Source organism: Mauremys reevesii, linkage group 27 (assembly GCF_016161935.1).
Source record: "Mauremys reevesii isolate NIE-2019 linkage group 27, ASM1616193v1, whole genome shotgun sequence".
Lineage (NCBI taxonomy): Eukaryota > Metazoa > Chordata > Testudines > Geoemydidae > Mauremys > Mauremys reevesii.
The window spans coordinates 5,662,868-5,686,442 of NC_052649.1; the positions used below are offsets into that span (position 1 = coordinate 5,662,868).

At 54.7% G+C, this 23,575-nt stretch overlaps 1 protein-coding gene across 5 annotated transcripts in view; it reads left to right on the forward strand.

Annotated features, from left to right (window-relative positions):
• MLLT6 (MLLT6, PHD finger containing) overlaps positions 1-23,575 on the forward strand; it is a 71,129-nt gene that overhangs the window by 43,515 nt on the left and 4,039 nt on the right. For 4 of the 5 annotated variants that reach the window (XM_039516794.1, XM_039516795.1, XM_039516797.1 and 1 more), the window contains 10 exons: positions 7,249-7,423; positions 8,687-9,274; positions 12,530-12,714; positions 13,515-13,632; positions 17,816-17,882; positions 18,436-18,578; positions 18,992-19,180; positions 19,410-19,498; positions 20,038-20,396; positions 21,095-21,203. In XM_039516794.1, coding sequence (XP_039372728.1) covers positions 7,249-7,423; positions 8,687-9,274; positions 12,530-12,714; positions 13,515-13,632; positions 17,816-17,882; positions 18,436-18,578; positions 18,992-19,180; positions 19,410-19,498; positions 20,038-20,396; positions 21,095-21,203 — 2,022 coding nt within the window. The remainder of the gene's footprint in view (positions 1-7,248; positions 7,424-8,686; positions 9,275-12,529; positions 12,715-13,514; positions 13,633-17,815; positions 17,883-18,435; positions 18,579-18,991; positions 19,181-19,409; positions 19,499-20,037; positions 20,397-21,094; positions 21,204-23,575) is intronic. The other variant, XM_039516796.1, reaches the window with a different exon arrangement.

Here is a 23,575-nt window from a genome sequence, read left to right on the forward strand (position 1 = left end):
AAAGGTATCAGGCTCCCAGTGGAAGTTAGGAGCCTAAATGCCTTCTAAGGATCTGGACCTTAAATACCTTTGAGATTCTGACCTGGAGGGTGTGTCTACATTGCAATTGAACCCCTGTGACTGGACTGTGTCAGCCGGCTCAGGCTCGGGCTGCGGGGCTGTTTCATTGTGGTGTCAGTGTTCAGGCTCGGGCTGGAGCCCGGACCCTCCCCCCTTCACAGGTCCCAGAGCCCGGGCTGAAGGTCTACACTGCGGTTAAACAGCCCCCACAGCCCGACTCAACTGCCCCAGGCCAGCTGTGGGGGGTTAACCGCAGTGTAGACATACCCTTAGTCACTCGGTACCTTTACCTCCCACCTGTCGAAGGGGGGGAAGAGCACTGGCCGAGCTCCCCGTGAGGATAACTAGGATAAAGAGCTCACTGAGGAGGGCCGTGTCAGTCGCACAGAGAGCTGATTCCGGGTGTGTTCCTGGGCTGGCGTACAGGCTGCTAGGGGAGGGGAAATTGTGGTGGGGAGGATCCAGGCACAGGGTTGGCGTATTTAGGAGCCGGTTGGGCGGTTTGTGTGACCAGAAACTCGTCTTGCAGCAGATGCCCGGCCATTTCGGTCCCAGGTATCCAAGCCTGGTACACAACGGCGGCTGTGTCTCTCCTCTCCGCCTGCAAAAGCCCCTGGGGAGCCATCCTGGCCCTGCCTAGTGCACTTGCAGTAAATCTGCCGCCATTCCTGGCTGCCCCAGCTGCTTTCTCCCACCAGCTGCAGACATCCTGATCACTTGTTGACACGCAATCGCACATGCTTCGGGCTGCAACATCTGGCAGGCAAGGCCGGCTTGCTCTGGATTCTGCAATCCAAGCAAGTCATCCATGCCAAGGCCTCCCCTTCACCCACCCTTCTAGGTCAGGTGCTGGGAAGGGGAGTTGGGGAGGGGAAAGCATCTGATTGGACATTTCCATCCAGGAGGCAGGGCAGCTTTCTGGTCTCCCAGTGTTGTCTGTACACCAGCAGGCCTGAGTCTGTCATGAGCCAGAGCCCCATCCTGGAAGAGCTCTGGGAAATTTTGCCCCAGGCCTGTTCCATCTTGATTTGCGGTCCCTGCGATTGCATGAGGGGCAGTGGGGGCAGGGGGAGATGCTCATGGTCCCCCCCTACCTACTGGAAATCAGAGCAAGCCTTAATTAAGCACTTAGAAGCCTGCAGTAAGGATCCTCTCACCCTCCCTTGGTCTGAAGCATAAAAGCACATGGCTTGAAGTCAGGAGAAGTGGGTTCTCCTCTGCAACCTAGAGCAGGGCTGACGAGAGGGTGACAAAGGGGGGACAATTGAACCAGGAAACCGAGCTCCGCCCCCTCCCCCAAAAACATCTGTAATGTCTGTGTAAATAAAATGAAATGGGACGGGGGGAGGGACCCCAGCAAACGTGATGCCCAGCCCATGGGGAGCACTTTGGGGTCCCGGTACACGTCACTTCGGGCCTGATCCTGAAGTCTGTTCTTGTACCATGCAGCACCGCAGTATCTGAGCACCTTCCAGTCGTGCACTAAGTGGGTCTCAACCAGGGGTCCAAGACTCCCTGGGGGAGGCATGAGTAGGTTTCAGGGGGTCCGCCAAGCAGGGCCAGCATTAGACTTGCTGGGGCCCAGGACAGAAAGCCAAAGCCGCACTGCATGCAGCTGAAGCCCAGGGCCCTGAGTCCTGCCACCCGGGGCTGAAGTCGAAGCTGAGCAATGTAGCTCCGGGCGGGGACCCTGCGGCATGGGGCTTGGGCAAGTGCCCTGCTTGCTACCCCCTTATGCCGGCTCTGGTTTTTATATGCAGAAAACCAGTTACTGTGGCGCAGGTGGGCGGTGGAGTTTTTACAGCATGTTGGAGGAGCCTCAGAAAGAAAACGGTTGAGAAGCTCTGCACTGAGCAATGCGATTCCGCGCCCAGAAGGCGCTTAGTTAGCATGGTGATGGGTGTGGTACAAGAACCTAGACAGGGTAGAAATAGCCAGTGGGAGTTTTGCCATGAGTCATCAGAGCAGCCCCTGCATCTCAGTTGCTCAGTTTTCCCCTCCTGAGGATGGGGTAACAAGGCTGAGTTGACCTGTGTCCTCAGATGGCGTCTTTCATTGACGGCTGCAAGGAACTTTGAGAGTCTCAGAGGGGAGCTGCTCCAGAAATGCAACATATTACTATGACCTGAGGTTTTCCAAAGGAGCCTGAATGAGCTAAGTGCCTGGGTCCCACTGGAACTTGGGAACAGAGCACTGAGGGACACCCCCAGCTGTTATTATTAAGCAGCCACATTAGAGCTCTCCTAAGGAGAGGGATGGGGCAATGGTTTGGGGGTTCATTTAGGATTTGGAAAATGGGGGGTTGACTTTGCCTGCTCTTTCGCCAACTCCCTGTGTGACCCACTTAGGCCCTGATTTTTAAAGGCATTTCGGCGTTGCTGTGCTCAGCATTGCACTGCCTAACTGATTTAGGAGCCCAGGTCTCGTTTTCAAAAGGCACTTAGGAGCCTAAATCCTATCAACTGTCAATGGGATTCTGGCTCCTGTGTGCCCCCCAAATCCCTTTGAAAATGCGATGTAGGCTCCTAAATCAGTTAGGTGTTGCAAAGCCTAAATACCTTTTAAAATCTGGGCCTTCAGTCTCTCTGTGCCTCTATTCTCCGTCTGTAAAATGGGTAGATCAGCATGGCCCAACCTCACTGGGGCGTTGTGAGGATACATCCATTCAAGACTGTGAGGCGCCGATGCTGTGGTGATGGAGCCATTCATGTACCTTAGGCAGAAGGCTCTCGCTGCCAGGGCCAAAGCTCCATCTCTAACAGGCAACTGGTTCTTGCTGGCCCTTTTGGGTGGCTGCTTCCCTGCATCCCTTTGTCTGGCCTGGGTGGGGAGAAGCTGCTGCTGTCACTGGATTGTTCACTGTTCCCATCCTCCCTTCCTTCACCCCCCATCAGTATTAGTTTAATCCAAGGCAGGCAGTTCGGTACAAGTGTTTTTCACCCCTCCCCCTGCTTCCTTGTCAGTGGTTCCCTCTAGCAGCTCATCCCACCAATCAGAGCGCAAAGAGACGCTCTTCTGATTTCCGATAAATAAATTAATGAATGAACAGCTCAGGCGCTGCAGAGTGGCAGACGGAGGCCGGGAAACAGGTACAGCTGCGAGGGGGGTAGCATGTGGCTCTGGGAGTGTATGTGGTGTATGGGTCTGGTCTGGTCCTTCCATCTCCCGGCTCACGGACCCGCGGAATTGGATTCCTCGTAAGATTCATGGACTCGGCTGGGCTGGGAGACCCCTCTCCCTTGTGGGTTTTTTAAACAGGCCTTTTAAAATGTAAATACCTCTGAGTTTTTGCGAGGGATCTGTCACGTTCTCAGCCCTGTGGGGTGTCTCTCCACAACGTGCTCCTCCTGCCACGCCACACACACACACACACACACACACACACACACACACACACACACACACACACTCTCTCTGCATCCTATGGAGTTTGCCCCCCTTGTCCCCCTTCTGGTGAATTTAGTGCTGGGGGAAAGGTGACAGACCTGGAGCCTGAAGGCCTCTGTGTAGCAACAGGACAGATACAGAGCGGACAGCAACAAGGAAATCTTCCCACCCTCAAACTGCCTCAGGGCTGAGCAGGACAGACCACCTCTAGGAATGAGAGGGGATTAAAATCTCTAAGGTCTATTCAGTCTTTGTATTATGGTAGCGCCCGCCGAGATCGAGGCCCCGTTGCGCTAGGTGCTGTACGTACACACTCTATGTCCCAGAAAGCTGACAGTCTAAAAGTGGACAAAAGGTGGGGAGGAGAAACAGAGGTACAGAGAGGGGAAGCGATTTTCCCACGGTCACCCAGCTGAGTCAGGAACAGAGCCCAGGTTTCCTGACTTCTCCTATGTGTGTGTGGGGGGGGGGGGGGCGGGTCGGAAGGTTTATTTCGGTGATATGGACGGCTCTGATCTGGGCTGCGACCACCAGTTGGTTGCACATACACACAGCCAGTACTGCCAGTAACCATCCAGCGCACTGGTGGGAAACCCTGGCCCCTCTGAAGTCAATGGGAGTTGACTCTCAGGGTTGGAAGGGCCCTCAGGAGGTCATCTAGTCCAACCCCCTGCTCAAAGCAGGACCAATCCCAACTAAATCATCCCAGCCAGGGCTTTGTCAAGCCTGACCTTAAAAACCTCTAAGGAAGGAGATTCCACCACCTCCCTAGGGAACCCATCCCAGTGCTTCACCACCCTCCTAGTGGAAAAGTTTTTCCTAATATCCAGTACTTCCTTGTGGGCCAGGCTTTCAGTGCTGCAGGTGAACGGCTCCGTAGCCCATTGCCAGTCCCCTGAGCCAGCACGGCCCCTCTGTTAACTGTATCCATGTGTTTAATTTTGCAACCAAGATTCGTTTGCCAGCGCCGATTTCACCCCGCCGTGCTGCTAATCCATGATGCTCCCCGCACTCCCTTCTTGGCCTGCTAGATTAAAAAGAAGGCTCTTTGATATGGGTTGTCTCCCCACTCTCTGCCCCTTGGTAGCCTGGCACACCTGGTGGGAGGATCAGAAGAGATGGATTTGTGAGGCAGTCTTGAGGGCTTTGCACCCATTTTGACTCCTGTTTCAAGGGGCATGTGTCAGCATCCTGGTGGAGCTGCTTGAGACAAGAGGTGTGCTTTCCCTGTGGCATTGGAACGGCCTCACTGCATCCCATTGCTCCCAGACTCCGCTCTCCCTCCTCCTCTCCGTCTGCCCTCAGCTCGCAGATGGGGAAGGTTGGAAAGATTTTCCTGCTCCCTCTGTGATCATAAATCAAGAGAGCTTAATCTTCAACATCCAGAAGTTAGTGATGAGAAAACACAGATGCTCCCACCCCACCCCTTTCCCAATTTCCACCACTCCCTTCCTCCTGTCTTTCATATTCCCAACACATCTGGCCCGCATTAGGCTGCCAGCCATTGCATTGTGTGGAGTGATTAGACCAAGCAGGGGAAATAGGGATAGATTTTCATCCAAGCATCCATGTGTCTGCATCACAGGCCTATTTTTTACCTTTTCCAAGAGGAGGTCCCCTGGAGTCGGGGAGCGTGGAGCCAAGATCTTGTTCAGATCTGCCCCTCAGCAAGCTCTGGGGCAGTACAAGGAGCTTGCAGTCGCGTCACAGGTGTTTTATTTTGGGCTGGGACTGTCACATTGCAGTGGTGGCCAGAAAAGTGACCGTGGAAGTAGCATCCTGCACTTAGTGACTTTCAAACATTACTGGTCTGCGGCTGCCTTCGAACTGGAGAAGGGTTGAAAACACCACATCCCGACCCACCAGACTTTCCTCCTGTTCAGCCCACTGCATTTCCTGGCCCATCCTTCCAAGCTCCCAGATTCCCTAGCATCTGACTAGTCTGTTTCATTCCACGTGGATGGACACCTCAGATTCTCTCTCTCTCTCTCTGGGGTTTTTCTCTAGCATCGGTCACTGCAGCATAGAAAGCTGCCCTGCCAGTTTAGCTTTGCAAAAACATTCTCCACTGTAGACAATGGGAAGGCTCCAGGTGATCTTCTAGGTTAGCCAGCCTGGGGTTCCTGGGCAGACCAGACATTGGTGCAGAATGGTAGCAACAAAATGCAATGGAGGCATGAAGGGAGCTGCATTAATGGATGCTTGGTGGATGAGCAGCATAGGGCTTGACATGCAGCGGTATCACGTCACCGAGCAGGGACTTGATAGCCCCACCCTGTGTAGGCCTGGCATCATGTGGAATATTGCATTCAGTTCCGGGGACCTAGATAGCGAGAACGATATGGCTACCCGCTCAGAGAAGAGCGTGGGAAAAGTCTAAGGGACTGGGGAGACGAAAGGGCTGACGGGCTGAATTTGAGATGTGCCCGGATCCTGTGGACTCCAGCTGGAGTTGGGGCCTGCTCGGCATTTCTGAAAATTAAAGCCCTGAGCCTGGAATTTTCAAAGGTGCATAAAGAAGTTAGATGACCAAATCCCGTTGGATTTCAATAGGTCCCTTTGAAATATCCGAGCCTAAATGCACATGGCTTGGCCAAGCGAGACCGCAAGTTTCCCAACATCTGAAGGGAAGAAGAGGCTATTTAGATTACAAGGGAGCAGAGCCAGGACTAATGGGACGTTCCCTTTTCTTAATATCAAACTTCCCGACAGCAAGGACTGTGAAGCTGTGGAAGAGTCTGTCCAAGACAGTGGTGGGCAATCCGATCCATGAGAATTTTTAATAGCAGGTTGGACAAAGCATTAGAAAACATGCAACAGGGTACAGCCCTGCATTGGCTCCACCAGGGAAAGGCTAAAATGCCCCATCTCTCACGTCCATGGCTCTGAGTGCTGTCAGCCCCACCGATTGCAAATCAACACGAGATAATTATCGCCCCAGAGGTTCTTATTGTGCTCATAATGTCTGTTCTGGCCGTGGCATGTAGGGACAGTGCTGCTGAGTTCTGAGCCGTGGCTATAACTGGGATTGAGACAAAAGGCCTCGGGATGTTCTGAGCCTCTTGGAGTTGTTACCGTCGAATAGATCCCTTTGGCTCCGGAAGATGCCCTGGCACCATTCACACGCCAGCGTGGGTTTTGTAAGTCTAAGGGAGCCTTACCAAGGTTAAGGGAGTCCAGCTAAGAGCAGGCCAGTATTGTCTCATTGCTCCCTTATGCTCCCCCATCTGGCTGTGTCCATCTCTCTCTTCTCTCACCCTTGGACTGGGGCAGGAACTGTCGTTTTGTTCTGTGTTTGTACAGCCCCGAGCACAGTGGGGTGCTGGTCCACGACACGGATAAAAACAAATACTTATCAATAATAAAATGTTAATATTATTATATTGCTAATAACAATCACTTACGCCACCTTACACGTCACCTCTAAATTTGGCCCGCAGAGTGTGACCTGGAGGAAGTCACACAAGCCCAGATTTTCAAATGATCCTAGCTTTGGTGCCTGGTTTTCAGAGGGGGTTGTGCACCCACAAGTCCAGCTGAAGTCAGGAGGAGCTGCAAATATCCAGCGCCTCTGAAAATCAAGTCCTAGGACTCTCAAAACAAGTGCCCCCAAAATAGCTGAACGGTGAGAATATTGCTCTTCTCCCTGGTGTTGAGGGGGGTGAAAGAACTGGTCATGAGCTATGCTTGAACTATCCCGTTATTGGAATGAATGACATACAATGGAAAATCGGTAAAGAGAGAGCCAGCTGCGTGCACATCTGGCCTGACTCTTGGCCCCCGTGTCTGTCTGCTTTCCAGGGCTCCACCGGCCACCATGAAGGTAGCAAAGAGACCTCGGAGGTCAGCAGGTCAGAGGTGAAAGGCAAGAAGTCCTCAAGCCATGGCACCAGCCACAAGGGGAAAAAGACGGGAAGTGGGAAAAGCTCCACCAGCTTCACCTCAGCTCCCTCCAGCAGCACTTTCCAGCCTGCAGGTAAGGGGGTGTGCGGGTAAAGTTGGCAGGGAGAGAGGAGAGCAGAGACTGAGGGAGGAGAGAGCTGGCAAAAGGAGCAAGGATCGCTCACAAGGCAAAGCAGGAAGGAACTGTATAAGTCCAGCATATAAAGTGCGGAGAGCAGATACGCCCATAGAGTCCTTGGTCCTCCAGTGACCAGAGTGGATCGGGTTATAAAGAGTTAAAAGCAACAGAGAGTCAGACTCATCCCTGGTGCAGCTCCATGGCTTCAGGGGAGCAGTTTTCTTGGGCTCAATGAAATGAACAGCAGTGGGGTGGGGGTGGAGGGGAACCGAGGCCCCATTATTAAATTCCTGTTGCTGTCTGAATACAAACTGAGAACCCCTGTCCATACAGGCTTAGGCTCCCCACCACAAGTGAAAATACCCCCTCAGCCAGAAAACTCAGGGAGTGTGATCTAGCCAGAAGCAAAGGAGTCAGGACACCTGAGCTCTATTCTTGGCTTTGCCCAGGGTGACCTTGAGCAAGTTGCTCCCCGTCCCCCCGCGCCTCAGTTTCCCCCCAGCTAAAATTATCCTTCTGCGGGAGTTAGAAAACTTCATTAATTACTGATTCTAAAAGCCCTTGAGGTCCCACCAGGGTTTTACTATTATTAATTCCATGTGGGGAGGGAATAATCAGGTCCAGATGTGGACTGGAGTTACCCTCTTGAATGAGCCTGTCTTCACTACAAGGAAAGGAAGGTCCATCTGTCAGAATAAAGGGAGAAGGAAAAGGAAAATGCACAGAGGGGGCCTGTGCAGCACCTGCCCTTTCCCCCCTTGAGTCAGTGGTGTCCCCTCCTTAACGTTGAGGTGGGCCTGAACCAAAACCCGGCATCCAGACACCCTGAGCCTTGGATCTGGATCTGAGCTCAGGAGTTCTGACCTCACCAGAACCATTGTAATAAGCATACCTTCCTCTAGCGCCTCTTATCCCATGGGACCCCAAACTAGGCTGGAGGGGCGGTCGCCTCCCCACAGACAGTGCCCTGCATGACGGGAGTAGGAATTGGGGACAAACTCCTTACTCTTACAGAAGAAGGTAGTGGGATCTTTACTGTTGTAATGAGCCTGCTAGCACACATCTCTGCTGGAGAGGACTGCTGCACTGTGTGTCCTATACCCTATACTGCGGATGGCGATCCTCCTTTAGCTCAGGCATCCGGGCTTTTGCAGCGGGAGGATTTGAGTTCTGAATTGCCTCCCCCCACAACTATTTGTTCCTCTTTGCTCCCCCTAGGCACCTCATGCAGCTCCCTGCAGGGCTCCCAGGATTTTGTGACATTCCCCAAGCTCGAGCAGGAAGAAGAGAAGTACCGGAAGCCCGTCTCCTCCTCCTCCTCCTCGTCCCACTGCTCCCCGCTGTACGAAGGACAGAAAGGGGACATCTTCGAGCAGAAGGTCATATTCTCGGGCTTCGGTTCTATCATGCGCTTCTCCACCTCGGCGGTGAGCCAGCAGCGGGGCCGCGTTGCCTCCCCCGTGGACTACAAGGCCTCGAACCCAGTCAGCGGCCCCTCGGGGGGAGGCGGTGGCACGGGCGGCGGCAGCCACAAGCGCATGCCCTCCCTCAGCATCGAGGACGGGGAGGTGCTGAAGGAGAAGAAGCACAAAGGCAGCAAGAAAAGCAAGCACGGGCCTGGCAGGCCGAAGGGAGGCAAGAACAAGGAGATGCTGGGCACCCAGCTGGCTGGGTCCACGTCGACCTCCTCCTCACCCTTCTCCGGGGGCTCCCTCGTCAGCTCCAGCATCGGCAACTCATCCCGGTCCTTCAGCCACACCGGGACCCTGCCCAGCCTAAGCCTGGAGTCCCCCCTGCTGGGCTCAGGTGTGTTCCCCTCAGCACCCGTCCCGGGGCACGTGGCTCCCTTCAACCTACTTTTCCACTGTACAACATGCATGAGGCCCTCCTCCCAGGGCCCTCAAAGGTATTTCGGTACCTGGCCCCCATTGAAATCAGTCAGAGTTAGGCCCCTAAATATCTTTTGAGGATCTGGGCGTTGGCGGCTGGTGAACAGAGGAGTCCAGCTTCAGGTTCTTCTCCTCTCAGGGGGCTCTGGTGTGAATCCATTCCAGATGTCCATAAAAATCCAGTTCAAGTTCTCTTCTTTCCAGCCCCCCCTGCTCCACCCAGGCCTGTGCCCCAAATCCATTCCAAATGACCATAGAAATCCAGTTCATGGTTTTTTCTCCTTTCTGAGGCGGGGTTCAGAATCCCTCCCAGGTGAGCACAGGATTTAATCCAATGTCAGGTTCATCTCCAGTCAGGAGCGCTGTCCTGCATCCATTCCAGAAGGCCCTAGAAATCCAGTTCAGGTTTTCCTCCCCCCCCCACTTTCCATCCATCACCTGGGATCCGTTCCAGGTGAGCAGGAGGATCCAGGCCAAGTTTTCCTCCTGCAAATCCAACCCAATGGGCATGTCACACCCACATTTGCACAGGTGCCATCAGATTTAACCAGACTGGAGCTTATAAACAAAGGAGGGTAGATCGGGAAGGGACGGGATGGTCACCATCAAAACCAGAGCTAGCTGAGATCCGGGCGCCGGACTGAGGATCGATAAACAGATCTTACACTGTCCTCCTTTCTAGAGCAAAGGCACTTTTTAAACTAGCAAATGCCTGTTCTGCTGCCCGGGGTGAGTAAGCGCTAGACACTGAGGCCTGTTTAACTGCTTAACACAGTTAGGGAGGTGAATTTTTTTAATTGACCGAGGGCTGATGTACACTAGATCGACCCCGTTACGTCGCTCCGGAATGTGAAAAACCCACACCCCGGGAGCGGGGTAGTTACACACACTGAAGTCCCATGTAGACAGCGCTAGGCCGACGGGAGAATTCTTCCATTGACCTAGCTACCGCCTCTCAGGGCGATGGATTTACTACTCCGGTCGCTGTAGTAAGTATCTACACTGAAGCGCTACAGCGGCCTGGAGGAAGTTATACTGATAGAAAGGTTTGGCTTATACGTCTTCCCTTATGGGAATACTGGCATAAACACGCCTAACTAGTATAACCTGGCTAACCAGTCCTCTCACTAACCGATATGACTAACCAGTCCCACTGAGCCCACACTAGGGGTAGACCGGTATAGTTTAAAAGGTGCAACTTTTATGTGTAGACAAAACTGGAGTCGCCTTGCCCAGCCCTACAACCCTCCTTGCCAGAATGGAGGGCAGCGGTGCTGAGCGGTGGCAGGAAAGGGTTAAGGCAAGGGAGCAGGAGGAGGGGCCTGGCGCTTAAGCCTGCTTCTGAGGCTTGACACTTCTGGCAGCAGAGTCAGTCTATTGTGGGTTGTTTGCAGATGCTCCTATTTAGGTCAAATTAGATGGGGGCGGATTTTTTTTGCATGTGCTTGGGAGCAGTGGCTCAGTCTGTCTGGGCTGCCTGAGAGAGTTTGTGGTGGGGAGGTGAATTGGGGCGGTGGTCTGGGGAGAAGCTCTCAGGAATTGATGCAGCCTCCATAGCCATAACCTTGGGCGATATTTCTCCTCTTCCCCCGTAGACGGTTCAGAGCTGGGGGAATGGCTGCCAGGCTCCCTTCTCTCATTCGCTCATTCCCTGACCTCCTTCTCCTCCTCCTGGAAGAGGATGTTGGCAGGGGCTCTGCAGGATCCAAGCCCTGGGGCCCACTGGCTGCCGCAGAGGGAACCCCTCCCTTGACAGTCATTTCCTCACCTTTCTACCTCATTTATCCAGCTTCACCGCACCTTGCCGTCTGGGCGTCAGCTGGGGCGCACATTGGCTTTTCTCCATGGGAGCGTGGGCACATGTCGAGAGTAGGAGACAGGGAGTCTGGGCTCCTGGGTTCTAGTAGCCATTCTGGGCCTTTGTGCCTTGGTTTATCTGTCTGTAGAATGGGAGCATCATGAGGCTGCAAAAGACTTTTGACATCCTCAGGTGGAAGGACTGAGCTCCATCACTATTCACTCTGTGTGCCAGGGCTGAAGGGGCACCAGTGCTCATGGCAATCCGGGGCTGGAGATGCCAAGGTTGGCTGTATATGACCATGAGCCGGAAGGTCTCCCCTCCCTTCCATTCTAGAGTCCAAGAGAGTAAACAAGGTGCTCAGTGCACCTGGTCTCAGGCAGCAGGGGGCACTCTTGGGCCTCAGTTTTCGAGTGTCCACTCTTTACTGGGTGCCTTAGGTTTTGGGGAGCCCAGCTGGAGACACCTCAGGCCTGGTTTTCAGGGGGCATTGCACCCCCAGAGTTCCAGATGAATTGACAAGTGCTGAGGGTGTTTGACCCCTTCTGAAAAATCATACCCCGGGGGGGGGATCCCAAAATGGAGGCACCCAAAATCAGTGGACACACAAACACTTTAGGCCCCAAATGAAAACGGGGTTCCAAGTCCCTGGATAGGGCTGTTTTGCTTATCTCCCACTTGATTTGGGGCCGGGAGGATTCTAATCTAAGCTGCCTGCAATAACCTTCCAGCCCCCTGACTGTCTTTCCTCAGGCGGGGCGCAGTCATAGACCACCACAGTGGGAGAACTTAATCTATTTCTTAGTCGCATGCATCCGATGAAGTGGGTATTCACCCACGAAAGCTCATGCTCCAAAACGTCTGTTAGTCTATAAGGTGCCACAAGACTCTTTGCTGCTTTTAGTCTATTTAGCTCATCAAAAGGAAGATCAAAGGGTGACTTGATTATGGTGTATACGTGCCTTCCTAGGGAGAAATGATTGGGTATTAAAAGGATCTTTAATCTAGGGGAGAAAGTCCGAACGAGAACAAACGGCTGGAAGTGAAAGCCAGAGATATTTGAAGTAGAAACAAGGCGCACATTTTTCACATTGTGGGTGATTGACCATCGGAACAAACGCCCAAGGGAAGTGGTGGGTTCCCCATCGCTTGATGGCCTTCAGAGCAGGACCGGATGCCTCTCTGGAAGATGCTTTAGCCCAGCACAAGTTATGGGGGTCAGTACAGGGCAAACAGGGGGAAGTTCTCTGGCCTGTTCTAGGCAGGAGGTCAGATTAGATGGTTTAGTGGTTTCTTCTGGCCTTAATCCCCATGCAGCTCTGAATGCTGAGCAGGGAAGTCTTACTGCTCCACCCTCTTCTGTTTTCCATGCAGGGATCTACACCAGTAACAAGGACCCCATTTCCCATGGGGGCGGGGTGCTCCGGGCCGTGTGCAGCACCCCCCTCTCCTCCAGCCTCCTCGCACACCAAGGCACCTCCTCGCTCCCACAGCTCAACCGCTCCCCCTTTGCTAGCACCATCCCGGCCTCCTCCTCTTCCGCGGTGTCCACCACCCAGGTAAGAGCATGTGGCTGGGGAGGGAGGGAGGGAGGGGGAGTTATAATACAGGAGGTGATTTGGACTGGCCCAGTAGCCTAGCAGTGCAATGCAGCCAGGGGAGGAGGGGTTCCCCCTCTTAGGAGCAGTACTGAGGAGGGACCTCTGTTGCTGCACAACCAGATGGGCGGGAGCATGTGGGAGATCTCACTTCCTGCACCGCTGCTCCCTGAGATCCATCTTGCCAGCACCCACTGACTCGGGGATTCAGTTCAGTGGTGCGCTGCTGGTGGCCTTCTTCCTCCTTCACAGACCACCCGGGATCAGAAGAAGGATGATCCCATGATTAGGAGGCTAGCCTGGCACTTGGGAGCCCCAGTGCTCTGCCAAGCTCCCTGTGTGACTTTGGTTAACTCCCTTAGCCGCTCTGTGCCTCAGTTTCCCCCATCTGTAAAATGTGGCTAATAGCCCTGCGCTGCCTGAGGATAAAAATGTTAGTTCGTGGTACTACAGATGCTATGGCCATGGGGACCATATAAGTACCTAAGACAAAGAGGAAGTCCTAGCCAGGAATGCTGTCTGATGTGTTAACCAAAGGCATTGCTTCTCTACATTCAGAAACCAGCCTGATACTCAGCTGTTCATCTGAACTGCTTGCACTGGGAAGCTCAGTCAAGAGCAGGCTCTCTCGTGATACTCCCGGCCTTTCTCTTTTAATACTTTCCCTGTTGGAAGTTCAGAGGAGGCGTGGGAACGCAGCGTCGGGTTCCCCAGGCTGTTCAGCAAGTTTTCTGTCTCTCTTGTTAATTTCCCACCTGCAGGTGTTCTCGCTGGCAGGATCCACCTTTAGCCTCCCCTCCTCGCACATTTTCGGAAGCCCCCTGACCTCTGGCCTGTCTATGAACCCTCTTTTGAACCAGTCTGAAAGCAGCCGGGCAGGTACGTGAATCAGAAGGTCTGTGAGTTCAGAACTCAGAAAGAGTCTCCCCGGAAGAATTGAGACAACCAGGTCCACAGTTTGAGCTCTGTTTCCCCTGCTGTCTCCCCATCCCAAGAGCTGGAAGGCCGAGGGGGTGTGCTGGGAAGAATGAACTGTGGAGATCAGTGGCGTCTTTGTCAGCTCATGCTATGTCTGCATTAGCAGAGCACTTGGCTGGGAAGCTAGCAAGCTGTGGGGGTGGTCCTGTGATGAGAGCACACATGCTGAATTGTCCGTGGGAGACTCTGTGTCTCTGGGCGTGTAGTAGGATGGTGAAAAAATGTGACCGAAGTGATTTTGTCATTTTACACACTTGAGCGGCGCAAATGTAGTGAACATTTTTTGGAAAAGTTGGCACAAAATTTTGCACTACAAATGTTCCTCTTTTGTTTTGGGGTGATTTTGTCCCCCTTCGACTCTGGCTTCTCCGTGAAATGCAACAAAACCAGCTATGTTCACACTGAAAATATTCTGGTGCTGAATTTGACTTTGGAATGGTTCATTTCCCCCCTGCAAAACAGGCTCATTTGCTTTGAGAAAGGGCCATGCTCATGAGGGGGAAACCGCCTGCATTGCAGTGAATGTTTCTAACCCAGAGGGCCCATTTTGTAGTTTGCAAGAAAATGCACAAAAAGGGTCCCACACACTCCTGACTTCCAGCCTTTGGTTTTGCCTTCGGTTGTTGTGACCATCTCGCGCTCCTCGGGACCAGAATTTTCAGGAGCTCAGTACGTTGGATGCTGAACTCTTGGGAAAATCTAGCAGTAAGTGTCACAGCGGGGAGTTGCTGGGGGATTGAACCCCATTGCCGATGCTGATCCCTTGAATATCTGGCCCTGAGCCCTTTTGAAAATTGGGCCCCTCGTGTGTGCGGCACGTCAGTTTGCGTGAGAGCGCATGCCTATGTGAGGAGCATGTACCAACGTTTACTCCTGTGTTTCCATACTCGTAAGCCCATGGAGAAGGTATATCGTATATGTGCATGCCATGGAGTAGGGGTAGCGGGTGGGGGGGGAAGCTGTCCATGTGCCTTGGGAGCTGTTTGTCTGTCTTGGAGCTGGGGTGTAGTTTCCAGCTCCTGTGGTCACACTAGTTCTCATACCCACGCTAGCTCTGATTGAAAATAGCCATGTAGCCGCGACTGCGTGGGCGGTGAGATGGGCTAGCTGCCCGGGTACCATCCCATCTGAAACCTAGGTACGTGCTTGGGGCGGCTAACCCTAACACTGCTATTTTTAGCATGCTAGCACGGGTATGTCTACCTGGGCTGGAAATGACCCCTCTGGCTCCACGGTTGGACGTACCCTGAGTGTATGAGGAGCGTAACAATGGTGCTGACGTTAACTCAAGAGTTAAAGGCCCAATGCAACAATCCTTTCTCCTGCGAAGCACCTGTCTAGAGCTGGTCTGGGGGAAAAGGATGGTCCAGGAAGGTGTGTTTCCTCTTAACATGATGGGGGATGGAGGAAGCGGCACATCCGCTCCCTTCTGCCGTTACTTGGCCAGGTGGGGAAGGATGAAGGAGAAGAGCTCACTTGCAGGGATGGTCTTGTGGCTGGGACTCGGGAGACCTGGACAAGTCACTTAGGGCTCGATTTTGGTCCTCCGATATCCTGAGTTCTGTTTAAAATCTGACTCTCAATGTCAGCTTCCGGCATTGCTCTTTTTGCTTCATCGAGATCTTTGCACGATCCCAGAACTGTTTCTTCACCCACAGGGCCCTAAACACTTCCTCTTAGAGCAGCTGCCACAGGGACCTCTTGCTTGTCACCTTTTGTCATCTCTTTGTCCCCATCTCCTCCTGATCGGTCTTAGGTATTTGTTTGTTGTAGCTGAGCACCTAGGAATTGTTCATCTATTTATCCTGTGAGGTAGGGCAGTGCCACTAGCTTCCTCTTACAGCTGGGGCACCAAGCCAGGGAGACACTAAATCACTCATGTGAAGTCACTCAGGAGGCTTTTAGCAGAGGAGGGAATTGAAACCAGGTCTCCGGCTAGCACCCTGCCCAGCAGGCCACCCTTCCTCCTGATGCTGCATTCTGGGGATGCGTTAGACCCAACTGCCGCCTTCTGCTGCAACTGTTCCCGAATCGCCTCTTCAGTCTTGCACTTTCTCTGGTAGCTCAAATGTCTTCATGTCCTCTAGAGTGACCTTCAGAAAATGGCTGCGTCTCCCCAACGAGGAGGAGCCAGTTGAATTTGACTGACAGTCAAGGACTCCTATCTGTACGGGAAGGTGGGACTTCCATTCTACCTCCCATTCCAGGTGGGGCCTCTCGAAGGGGACTCCACGGGGCTGCTGCCTGGGAGGCTGCAGTCAGTAACCAGCTTGGGGCATTAGACCATAAATCACCCCGCCCCTGCCACCCTGCAGCGCTTCCCACAGGAAAGGTCCTGGATCCTTGCGTGCAAGAAAGGCTCCTGAGATGAGGAGGAGACGCAAGGAGGCCAGCTGGCACAGGCTGGTGCTCACAGCATCTGACACATACCAGCGTGATGGGGGACATATGCTGGCTGAGAGGCAGACATGGGAGTGGGGAAGAGAAAGCTCCTGGCTGATGATTATACTCTGCTTTTTTATTGGGGGGCTGGGGACACCACACACACAGAGTCTTGAGGGGAGGAAACTCTCACGCCCCATTTTACAGATCAAGGCTGTTGGCTGTTCCCAGGCAAGCCACCAGCAGAGGTAGGAAAGGAACCCAGGAATCCCAGGCTAGCCACCAGCAGAGGTAGGAAAGGAACCCAGGAATCCCAGGCTAGCCACCAGCAGAGGTAGGAAAGGAACCCAGGAATCCCAGGCAAGCCACCAGCAGAGGTAGGAAAGGAACCCAGGAATCCTGACTCTCAGAGCTGTCAGTCCTAGGCCACGCGTCCCTCCCAGACAGGTTGAGATCTAAAGAGACGGTTTGGTCTCTGAGTGACTGCAGAGAGTTCTTTCCCGGGTGGCTGCTGTGAGGTCTTTCCCACATGCTCAGGGACTAACTGATCACCATATCTGGGGCTGGGAAGGAATTTTCCCCAGGTCAGATTGGCAGAGACCCTGCGGTTTTTTTCCCCTTCCTTTGCAGCATGGGGCTCGGGTCACTTGTAGATTTAAACTAGCGTAAATGGTGGATTCCCTGTAACTTGACATCTTTAAATCACGATTTGAGGACTTCAGTAGCTCAGCCAGAGATCAGGGGTCTCGTACAGGAGCTGGTGGGTGAAGGTCTGTGACCTGCGACATGCAGGAGGTCAGACTAGATGATCACAATGGTCCCTTCTGGCCATACAGTCCATGAGTCTGTTGGAGAGAGACCTTAGCAACCAAGGCAGTAGACTGTAAGGGGCTGCCATTTGCTCTCTGGACAGTGCCTAGCACATAGGGATACCCGATACTGGTTGGGCCAGGAGGGCCTTGTTATAATAATAACAGTCTGCCCTAGAACAGGCACCACAATCCCTGCTGGCTGGATCCATCCTATCTAGTCTATCCAGGCTGTTCTCTGTCGTCTCTGAGTGCCAGGCCATCTGGCTCTGCTCGCCCCTGTTCCTAGGGAGGGGTCGTGCTCCTGGGCAGTGACCTTTGAGGTATAATGCACAGTGCTTCGTCCAGCTCAGAAAGGGGGTGGCTCCAGGTTAGAATATATCCGAGAGCCCTGTCTCTCCTAGGTACGTACAGCATCTGAGCACATCACACTCTCCGAATGTATTTACCCTCCCAACCCCCCGCCTCGGGGTGAAGGGGGGCAGGGCAGGACTATTATCCCCATTGTACAGATGGGAAACGGAGGCACAGCGACTTGGGTAACATCACACAGCGAGTCGGGGGGCCAGCAGGGAATTGAACGCAGCTCTCTGAAGTCCCAGGCTAGGGCCCTAACCGGTCTCCTTCCTCTCAGCTCCCTGAACCGCCCCACCCCCCCTTTCCCCACCCAGAAGAGTGAAGGGGGCAGTGATTCCGGGGGCACCTGGCCAGCCTACAGACTCTACTGCCAGACCACGAGACAGGCTAACGGGGTGTTACGTAAGGACAGTGGGGGAAAACTGCTCTGTGCTGCCACCTAGTGGAGGCTGTGGCCCTGGCAGCCCTTTGGCCCAGGCTAATAGTTGCTGGAGGCAGAGGAGAAATGCTTTGTCTGCCTCTGTTTCCCCTCCCAGAGCCCGACCTGGAAGACTGCAGTTTTGGCTGCCGAGGAACCTCCCCGCAGGAAAGCCTCTCCTCCATGTGAGTGCCTTTTGGCTGTCCTCCGACACGGGGGGTAGGGGGCTCCACCAGGGTGTAGGGTGAGCTATAGGCAATACCAGTGGGTGAGGAGAAACTGAGGAACACGGTGTGGGCAAGGGAGGCAGCCGCTTCCCAGTGTGGAGCAGAAGTGTGTGGGGGGGGCTAGGAAGGAGTGGAACGGTGCAGAGACATCCCCTCCCAGTGTGGGGCAGAAGTGTGGGTGGGAGGGCTAGGAAGGAGTGGAGCGATGCAGAGACATCCCCTCCCAGTGTGGGGCAGAAGGGCTTGGGAAAGGGGATGTGAGAGGGGCAGAGACCGACCCTCCCTGCGTGGGCTGGTAAGAGGGATGCAGAGACAGTCACTTCCAGGGCAGGGCAGGGGAGAGGGGCTTGGGTGGGGAGGGAGGTGCAGATACAGGCTTTCCCAATGTGGGGCAGAGGGTCTTCAGGTGGGTGGGGAGGTGCAGAGACAGCCCCTCCCAGTGTGGACTAGAGAGGGGTGAAGGATTTGAGTCCCATCTTCTGACAGCCCTTCTCCCGGGGCCACTCCCCAGGTCCCCCATCAGCAGCCTCCCCACCCTCTTCGACCAGACCGTGTCCTGTAGCAGCAGCGGGCAGCTGGAGAACGTCCCCCAGGCCACCCCCAACATCGAGCAGCTCCTGGAGAAGCAAGGCAACGGGGAAGCCGGCGTAAACAGTGAGTCGGGCGGGGAGCGGGCTGGGGGACCCCCATGGGGCTGGGTCCCCCAGGACCTGCCACCAGCTTCATGGCCAGCCATGCCTGGCACGGGGGTGGGCGTCTTCCCCTCTGTTTGGGGGTAAGGAGTTGGGGAGGCTGCAGACAGGGGGCTTGGCGGGGTGGGTAGAGAGGTGCTGAGACAGCCCTTCCCCGGGTGGGGAGGGGAGCTCCATGCTAACCTGTGCCGAGGTGGAGAGGACAGTGGGGGCTGGTATGCCCCTGTCCCTGCACAGTAGATGCTCTAACTGTGTCACCCCCGTGTGCCCCCTCTTCTCCTTCCCACCCCTCCTCCCTTCCCTTCCCTCTTCCACTGCCCCCTCCTCTCTCTGCCCCCCCGCCCCGTCCCCCTTCCCCCCTTTCGTTTCCCGCAGTTGTAGAAATGCTCAAGGCCCTACACTCCCTGCAGAAGGAGAACCAGCGGCTGCAGGAGCAGATCATGACCCTGACGGCTAAGAAGGAGCGGCTGCAGCTCCTCAACGTCCAGCTCTCCGTCCCCTTCCCGGTGGTGACCACCAGCAACGGCCCTTCCGGCCACGCCCAGTACATCCTGCCTGCCAATGGTAAGGGGCCCCCTCGCCCAGCGCCTCTGGGATCAGGACTGGGGGGGATACCCCTGTGCCCATTCGTAACGGTCCCGCCACCCCAGGAGCCTGCCACAGAGGGGCACAGAGGGATTTTATCATGGTGCATAAAACCACGCCGGGTCCAGCCATTGGCTGCACCTGCTGTCCCTCTGCGTCACTGTGGTGATGCTGGGCTCCGCCCCTGACTTCTTCCTCTCCCCTGCAGTGTGCAACAGCGACTCCCTGAGCATCAACAAGAACTCCCCCTGCAAGAACAGCTTTGGGATCGAGAACTCCCTCTCCACCTCCTCCGAGGTACAGTGGCCGCCGAGACCCTGCAGTGGGGCCCAGGGACTCCCCCCCCCCACTATATCGCTGCTCCCCATCAGCAGCACACAGCGATGGCCAGACCCCCTGCACTGAATGGGAGGGTCCGGCAGGGTGAAACCAGCCCGTACCCACCGCCCTGGGTGTTCTGTGATCTAAGGGACTGGCTTTCTGCAGGTGGAGTCAGGGAAACCGAGGCCAGGACTGGGCAACAGGGGGCTGACTCATCTCCATGGCGCATCCACCCCCACCCAGGGCGTGGAGGGCCGTGGTGGTGGGTATGCGCTCGGTGCTGTACAAAGGGAAGCGAGAATGATGACAATTTACTCTGCATCCCTAGAGATCGGGCATTTGGGTGTCAGCTTCCAGCCAGGCATGTGAGAGCCCGGCAGCCTCACCCCACATGCAGCATTCCTGCCCCTAGCTGGGCACACACCCCAGCTGCAGTGAGGGGAGCTGAGCGGCCAGTAAACAGCACCCGAGGTTCAGTTCTCACCCTCTCTCCGTTTCTCTGCTTCTCCCCCCAGGATCCGCACTCCGGCTGCCCCAGCAGAAGCAGCTCGTCCCTCTCCTTCCACAGCACCCCTCCTCCCCTGCCGCTGCTGCAACAGAGCCCCACCTCGCTGCCCCTTCCCGGGGTGCAGCAGCAGGTCAACGGCCTGACCAGGGTGACGGCCGGCTCGCTGGGGGGAAGTGCGGCAGCCAGTCATGGCCTGTCCACAGGGCCCGGGGTGGATGGCCTGCTGGGGAACCTGGCGGGAGGCCAGCAGGTGCCCATCAATGGGATGCTGGGGAATCTGAACGGAGCTCCGGCCGCCCAGCCACAGAACTCTCTGACGCAGGCGAGCGGGCCCCCCGCCCTGCAGCTCTCCACCAGCCTGAGCAGGTGAGAGGGGCCCCCCAGGTATCCCGAGGGGGAGCAGCACCATCATCCCTGCATGTCCGACCCTCCTCCCCACGGCACAGCCTCTGTCTCCCTGCGGGGCTATGACCCCCGGCCCTTCATTTCCTCCTTCCTCCAGAACTGCAGCCTCTCTGTGCAAACGAAAACAGGCATGCTCACAAAATGACGTGTGTCCACGGCAAACTAAACATGTGCATCCCAGACCACACAAACCCCTATGGGTGCATTAACTCCCCAAAGCATGCACCAAGCAACATGTGACAGTACATACGAACACATGTATGACCGTTTTTGCTTGTGTTAGGCACTGTGCTCAGTTACATGTGTGCTCCTAGTGAGAGAGACAGTCCCTGCCCTGAAGAACTTGCAATAGAAACAGACAAAAGGTGGGAGGGGAAACTGAGGCACGGAGCAGGCAGGTGACTTGCCCAAGGTCACACAAGTGGTCAGTGTCAGAGCTAGCGTCCTGCCCACTGGACCGCACTGCCTCTCATAGAGGCAGCTTAGTTTGACCCCTCAGGGAAGCTCAGCTTAAATGACTTCAGCTGTGTATCCGTACCGAGAAGCCTGGCTCATAGTTTGTGCTGCTGCTCTCCTCGGGGCTGGGCGTGGGGGGTGTGGAAATACCTCAGCAGGAATGCAAGGGAGCAGGCTATGCTAACATCCCGTCTTCCCTGCAGCGTGCCAGGCCTGAGCCCCCTGACGGAGCAGCAGCGGCACGTCCTGCACCAACACGAACACCAGCTGCAGCAGCTGCAGCAGCTCCTGACGTCCCAGCCGCTTAATCCGGTAAGTGTCCCTGTGCTGGATTTCTGCCCCCTCCAGCAAGGGCCTGGCCTGAAGTTTGGATTGGGGGAGATTTAGTCCAGTGAAGAAAGACTGACCATGGCCCGGCGCATCCGGCGCTATGTTTGCTAAAGGCCTTGTCTACATGCACAAGTTGCACCAATTTAACGGTGGGCTTATCTACACGTCTTTAAACTGGGACCAATGCTGTGGAGATCAGCCCTAAAATCAGTTCTTAAACCAGTGCAACCCCCTGTGTGGACACGCTCATTTTGGCTCTTTTTTGGGTTAGTTTAAACTGATTCCCAGTCACACACAAAGTTCCACCACTTTGAGTAACTCAGTTTATACTCACACCTTAGTTAAACCGAAGCCAATGTTTGTGTAACCCACACACCTCCTGGGTGTGGTGTTCCGTCCCCTCTAGTGGCACCAAAATCACTTAATGACTCTGCTACGGCCTTAGCTAAGGGCCACATGGCTTTTAGCTCATGCAGTAGAGGCTCATGCACTAAGCTTCAGAGGTCCCAGGTTCGATCCCACCTGCTGACGACCGGGGTCTGTCAGTGTAGACACGGCCGTGTGGATTTCAGCGCATGCTGTGAAAGCCAAACCAGAACCCAGGGCGTTGCTAGCCTGTGGCACCGCACCTACGCTGCTATTTGGAGCAGTGACAATCACTCAGGTACAGGTAGCTCGATAATGTCTACCTATGCTGCAGTCACAGCTCGGATCGCAGTGTAGATGTGCCCTCTGTGTGCTGATCAGGTCCCAGGGAGCCGTCATCAGGCACAGGCGCCAACTTTCCCCGGTGCCGGTGGATGCTCGTGCCCGGCCCTGCCCCGACGCCACCCTTCCCCCCCCATTGGACCCCTTCCCCCAAAGTCCCTGCCCCAACTCCGCCCCTTTCCTGCCCCTATTGGACCCCTTCCCCAAATCTCCATCCTGGCCCCGCCTCTTCCCCGAGCGCGCTGCGTTATCCCTCCTCCCCCAGCCATGCAAAACAGCTGTTTCGTGGTGCAAGCGCTGTTAGTTAGTGGGAAAAAAGCGGGCATGCAGCGCACTCAGGGGAGGAGGCGAAGGGAGTAGGGGGCGGGGAGCTGCCGGTGGGTGCAGAGCACCCACCAATTTTTCCCCATGGGTGCTCCAGCCCCGGAGTCAGCACCTATGTCAGCAGATACATGAGGCATCCATGTGCCATGAATGGAAAAACAATGCAACGCACGCCGACTTGGCATTTGGTAGGTGGCAGAACCAGTGCAGTTGACACGTCAAGCCTGGAAAGTTGGTGAAGCGGGAAAGGCCGTGCCTAACAAGGGCCTGATTCTCCTCTCACTTACACCAGTTGAATTCCACTGACTCCACTGGGGAACAGCCCTGCTCTACACTGGTGTAAATGAGATCTGGCCTTGTGTAGGAGCGGGGCGAGACTGTTTACCTTACAATCTCGTCTCATTTGTTTCGCCGGGCATTGCCTCAATTTGGCATCCAGCGGTGTGCAAAAAGGAGCGTGAATTGCACGGCCTCTCCATTTTCACTTGTTTCTCTGGCCAGCTGGTGTGTAACTTACAGCCTCGTTCACGTCACTGCCGAGCCGGGCCCCACGTTTCACTGGCACTCGTATAAACCACAAACAACCCTGTCCTCATGTGCTGGACATAATTGATCTGGTTCCTATTTCCTGTACACTCATGAAACGTCAGTAGAGTTAATCCTGGGTTAACAATCAGGATCTGTGAGTGTGTAAAATATTTCAGGGCAGATTCCCAATTGGTGTAAATCAGCATAATTCCATTGAAGTCCATGGAGCTATGCAGCTTTACATCAGCTTAGAATCTCACCCATTAGGTGCCAGTCTTACATGATACACACAGGTTTCCAGTTTAACTATTTATAATCAGAACAATATTTTTCAAGGGGATTCTCTTCTACGTTAGCTGATGTCACCATGTCATCCCCTTGCTCCCTTTGTGTGTGGGAACTAGTAGTTAGCTCCACGGGTGTGCTCTGTTGGTCGATGGTTTCCATGGAAGCTAAAGTGGTTTAATTTGATTGGAGCACATCTCTGCCAGCTCCAGGTGAGTTGGGTCCCTTCCATCCCCCCAGGATTCAGCTCACCTGGAGTAATTAATTCCACCAGAGGAGATTAAATATAACAAGAGTTTCGGGGAAGGGAGGGGAATTGAAAGCCAGTCTGAGAATTCATAGCAAGGAACTCCACAGGCTGCCGGACATCAGATTAAATACTGCAGATAGATTGAAACGGGGCTGGATACATTTGTGGGCCAATGTGTTTGTAGGGATCCTAAAACAGGAGTCATCCAATCTCATGCTTCAGGGTGCCTGGTGCTGACTGAAGAGGTCAGGAAGGATAC